This window comes from Colobus angolensis, unplaced genomic scaffold (genome assembly GCF_000951035.1).
Source record: "Colobus angolensis palliatus isolate OR3802 unplaced genomic scaffold, Cang.pa_1.0 Scaffold13, whole genome shotgun sequence".
Taxonomy (NCBI): Eukaryota; Metazoa; Chordata; class Mammalia; order Primates; family Cercopithecidae; genus Colobus; species Colobus angolensis.
In genome coordinates this window covers 9,294,615-9,300,002 of record NW_012114252.1, presented here as the reverse complement: position 1 = coordinate 9,300,002, position 5,388 = coordinate 9,294,615, and the positions used below count along the sequence as shown (strand labels likewise).

Genomic DNA, 5,388 nt, shown 5'->3' with positions numbered 1-5,388 from the left:
TAGTGTTAACTTCCTCCAAAGTTCAAGTGCTTTAGTGGAAGCAGAGTAACTACCCAAACTTCAATTGGTAGAAATTTCCAAGGTGAAGCAGGCACGGTGCCCACCACACTCCATCACTAAATCACTCTAACTTGTGTTAAAGTCATGCTTAGTAACGCTCCATGTCTTAGCATTGTCATTGTTCCTCAGAAAAGAAAAATTGCTAGATGGCATTTATTAAGATGACTAGGAACAAAAATTGAGAGCCCCTGTGATGGTATCAGTGTCAGTTTTTCCATGTATTATGCAGTTGTGCAGGGTGATCCTTTTTCGTTTTTGCTTGTGACCATGACTGAAAAAATGCCTCCCTAAAAAAAACTGTGGTGATGAAAAAATGCCTCCCTAAAAAAAACTGCAGTGATGAAAAAATGGCTCCCTAAAAAAGAATGTTGTAAGTGTGGAAGTGAGTGTTGACACATGTCTGTTGTGAAAAGTTCCTCCTCGCAGTCTTAGCATTTAGCATTCTGCAAGGGGTGCCATATCGCATTCCCGGTAATGCTCTTCTCTGGCTGCTGGCCCTTCTCTTTGATCAGGACGTGCTGATGGAGCTCCTTGAGCAGTGCGCAGATGGACTCTGGAAAGCCGAGCGCTATGAGCTCATCGCCGACATCTACAAACTCATCATCCCCATTTATGAGAAGCGGAGGGATTTTGAGGTATGGGAGTGCCTTTTTGTTTTTTTCCTATTTGAGAGCATGACGCTGTGACATATACCCAGACCTGCGCATATGCAAGAGAGGAAGCAGGTCACGGGCCAGTGATCAGCAGGGGAGTCTCTGACCCTCCACATTACGCTGAAGGTGGTGGCCAGTCATCATCTCCAGATAGTCATCAGGTATCACCCAGACCTGGGCCCCACCTCTGTGGAGACCCCTACATCTCAAAGTACAGGGTAACCACCTGGCACTCCACTTTTGAAAGGCTGCCATGAACAGAGTTTTGTGATCACCAGGTGTCCCCTTTCTCAGAATTCTTCCTTACTCCACCTGCGTGGAAAAATGGTGTCCCTTCCGCCCATCCTCGGCTTGGGAAGTCATCCAGTTTCTCTAGGCATATCAAATGGAGCAGGAAAAGCAAAGGCCAAGAATCACGTTGGGGAACCATCTCTGACATCGCACCTTAACTTGAAAACAGGGTTTGCTTACTATAATGTGGAAATGTGATGGGTCCTCACGTGTGGGCTGGCCTTTGGGTAGGAAGCGTTACCATTCATTAATGATCACTACAAGCAGCGCAGCCAGAATGTGCGTGAGTGTATTTTTATTCAAGTTCAAGGACTTTCACCTCCATTATCACATTTGTTATTTTAAAATCGATTCTCCTGTTTGCACATGGGAAGAAATGGGCTTTGTTCTGCTTTCCAGAGGCTGGCCCATCTGTATGACACGCTGCACCGGGCCTACAGCAAAGTGACTGAGGTCATGCACTCAGGCCGCAGGCTGCTGGGGACCTATTTCCGGGTAGCCTTCTTCGGGCAGGTGAGCCTCCTGTCTGTTCTGCAGTGTCCTAAGTCCTTTAAGAAAAAAAAAACAAAAAAACCTATAATAAAGTTATATCTTATAAATTCTGTTTTCTGCAAATGCTAATTTGATGAATTTGTCATATTTAGTATGATTCTTATCTTCCTCAGTAGTAAACTTTCTGCTTTTTTTCTTTCTTCCTGTCTTTTCTTTATTACTTTCTTAAGGCAGCGGTAAGTTCTTCCTCCATAAGACATTCTTAGCAACATCTTTGGTACTTCAGTGTGGTTTGCAAGTTTCCTTTTCAAGTCTGTATGTATATCTGTCTAGTCATTACAAACTCCAAAAACATTAACATTTTATTCCATTTACAGAAATAAATCACCTGTTTTCTTATATATCTATATTGCATGTTTTAAACCAAAATTAAGACGTTCTGGTGTCCTTTGTGCCTGTGCATCTTTATCTTTTGTAATATCATATCTCCACAAGTAGATTTACAATTACAGTATTTCAGAAACCCTATAGAAAAGGATTTATCTAAATTTAACTTAAATCTTAACCTTCAAGTCTCTAACATTATTAAATGGTATAAATTATAATACATGTATTTAGGGCGTGTGGTTTTTTATGAGCATTATATAACCTTCAATTTATTCTGTTATTGTCTTTTATAACTTTATAGCAATACCAGTTTACAGACAGTGAAACAGATGTGGAGGTAATTACAGTAAATGCCTAAAAAGCAAGTAATATAGTGAAATTACTGCATCTAAACTCCTAGTTTGATGTGGATGTTTTTTGTTTCATGTTAGCCTGCATTTTTTTTTTTTTTTTTTTACTGTTTTGTGCACCATTTTCTCTCTCTTAATTTAGATGAGAAATTTTTAAAAATTTTCTTTTAAACATTAACCCCAGTTGGACTTTTTAATTTTCAACCTTTTTCACTTCCCATGCAATTCTAAGCCTTGTAGTCAAACATGATTGGTGCTAAAACAGATGATGACTGGTGAGATGAAAATATTTTCTGATATTGAGCTACAGGTCTTTAATATTTTTTTCTCATCGGTAAAGCAAAATACAATTTATACAAGCTTTACATAACTTTTACTAAACCTACTCCAGACCCCGAAACGCTTCAGCTCATGCCATAAAATCCTGTGTGCATGGGAGCCGTCAGGAGAAGGGAGGCATGTTCACTTCCGAGCCTGCCTGTCGCGGGCTGCTCATCATTTTCTAGCGAGTTCTACTTCTTGGGAAAGTGAAACAGGCTTGACTCCCATTAGACTTCCCTGGGACAGCACAGTCTTGTATCCAAAATCTCTCATTTCACTCAACACTTAATGACTGCGTTCTTGAGTAAGTTTGCAACTTTGTGTTTTTCCTTTATCTTTGCACCTAGACTTCATGTTATTACCATTTCCTTTCTCATTCAGAAAACCCGTTTAAGTAGGATCTTTAGACTCATTCCTTTTTTTCCCTCTTGTAACAAAAGAACCCTTCCTGGGTGGTAAACCTTGGGCTTCCATGCAGGGATAGCTCTAATTGTGCTTTATGTCACAGGGATTCTTTGAAGATGAAGATGGAAAGGAGTACATTTACAAGGAACCCAAACTCACACCGCTGTCGGAAATTTCTCAGAGACTCCTTAAACTGTACTCGGATAAATTTGGTTCTGAAAATGTCAAAATGATACAGGATTCTGGCAAGGTACGACCATGTTTGGATAAGTTTCATAGCAGTGTAATGCTGCGATTGATTACATATTATATATATTTAAATGTATATAGAAAAAAACTCAAGAAAAATATTAAGGATGATTGGCTGTGAGTTGCAGGTGTATTTTCTTCCTAATACCTTTAGTGCTTTCCATTACATGCTTGACATTAAAAAATCTTTATCACCTAATTTTTAAAACATCTAATTTTACAAAATAATTAACATCTGATGGGATATGCCATTTTTAGTCCAGCTATTTAGAAACTCTGACAGACTGAGGGCCACGGCTCTGTTACTCACTGCATCTCTCCCTGCACATAGCACATGACTTGCCAGTCTGTCACTGATGGCTGGATGTAAGAACAGGTGAACAGATAGGTGGATGGGCAAATGGATACATGGACAGGCCAAGGAAATGAACTCACCAGCAGCATGACTGTGGGAACAGCAATCACTTTCTGCTTAGAGAGGCTGTCCTCTGGCATTCTGTTCTCACGAAGACCCTTTTGGAACCTGCACCTTTGTCCTGTACCTTTGTGTGTTCCACCCTCCTCAGGACATCTCCAGGAGGTCGGGTCTCCCTCTGCTTCCTGAAACTCAGGCAAAGATAGTGACGCCGTTCTTTGTGTTAGAAATGCACCTCCTCCTCCGCTGTCACCGGTGATGAGCCCTGCCTCTTCCTAAAGACACCATTTTAGAGAGGTCCTTAGTTCCTTTAGTTACAGGGTGAACCCCAAAATTGGGGTTCAGCCTGGAAGGCCCTGTGGGTTCTTGGCTTTGCACAGAAGGAATTCAAGAGCAAGCTAACAGAGTAGAGTAAAAGCAAGTTTATTAAGAAAGTAAAGGACTGAAAGAATGACTACTCCACAGGCAGAGCAGTGGCATGGGCTGCTTGACTGAGTAAACTTATGATTATTTCTTGATTAGATGCTAAACATGGGGTGGATTATTCATGAGTTTTCTAGGAAAGAGGCAGGGAATTCCTAGAACTGAGGGTTCTCCCCCTTTCAGAGCATATAGAGTAACTTCCAGGTGTTGGCTCGGTGTTTGTAAACTATCATGGCGCTGGTGGGAGTGTCTTGTAGTATGGTAATGCATTATAATTAGTGTATAATGAGCAGTGAGGACAACCAGAGGTCGCTTTCATTGCCATCTTGATTTGGATGGGTTTTGGCCGGCGTCTTTGGCTCATTGTATCAGTGGGGTCTTTGTGACCTGTACCTTGCAAAACCAGTCCTACCGACCTCCTGTCTTACTTCTCTCCTGAGCCCTCTTTTGGAGTCCTCAGTACTGGAATCTGTTTCTTTGGGACCCATCATTTTCTCCCGAGAAGAATGCTCAGTTCTCCTGCCCAGCTGGGTAGGGATCTGGGGAGGGGACCGCCAGGGGAGGAGTACACATCGGACTGCTGGATTCCAGATGCAGAAGTACCCGCCCTTGCCCACTCAGTACCTTGCCTACCTTGCACTGAGCCTAGTGGACCCACTCAGTGTTTGTCCAGACCAGTTTTTTCAGAGAACGACCTCTGCTCTCTTGTGCGGTGGAGCGAGGGAAGGGAACCTGGAATTCCCGACTCCAGATGGAGACTTCGGGCCACTTTCCCCATTTTGTGCCCTCCATCTCACTCAGTCTCTCGAATTGCTTCAAGGGTAAGCCTCCGCTGGCTTCTGGGGGCTGCACTGACTCACTTCTGTTACCCACCTCATTGGAACGTGGATTAGGTTTCTCTGCTTTGCTGAGTTGGGTAGAACGTCTCAATGTGCCTGTCCTCCAAAAATTCATTAACGTGTCTCCTCCGCTGCTGTCTTCTGTCCCCATCCCTGGATCCATGCAGGTTAATTCCTAACTGTCATTTTAAAGAGTTGCACAAAGGAAAAAGGATGAACACATATGGGTCCTTTTTTACCAGAAACCCTGACTCAACCTTATTATGACCCCCTTGCTTCATAGACCAAATTACTCTGGTCTAATTTGCCTCTTTCTCTGAAACCGAAACCTTTGTCTGGATCAAGTGGTTGCTTTAACGTGACAGCCTTTTCTCCAAGTTCTCAGTCATTCTCCTTCCCCTTTAAATATGAGGCAGCAGCTGAGTTAACTGGATCATCTCCTCCACCAAGCACCAGTCCTCCCTTCCTGTCCTGATACACATGTCCAGCCCAGAAAGCGAAAC

At 42.7% G+C, this 5,388-nt stretch overlaps 1 protein-coding gene across 3 annotated transcripts in view; it reads left to right on the top strand.

Moving 5' to 3' along the window:
- DOCK9 (dedicator of cytokinesis 9) overlaps nt 1–5,388 on the top strand; it is a 195,795-nt gene that overhangs the window by 176,515 nt on the left and 13,892 nt on the right. For 2 of the 3 annotated variants that reach the window (XM_011933819.1, XM_011933817.1), the window contains 5 exons: nt 573–695; nt 1,404–1,517; nt 1,727–1,732; nt 2,185–2,220; nt 3,063–3,209. In XM_011933819.1, the coding sequence (XP_011789209.1) occupies nt 573–695; nt 1,404–1,517; nt 1,727–1,732; nt 2,185–2,220; nt 3,063–3,209 (426 nt within the window). The remainder of the gene's footprint in view (nt 1–572; nt 696–1,403; nt 1,518–1,726; nt 1,733–2,184; nt 2,221–3,062; nt 3,210–5,388) is intronic. The other variant, XM_011933818.1, reaches the window with a different exon arrangement.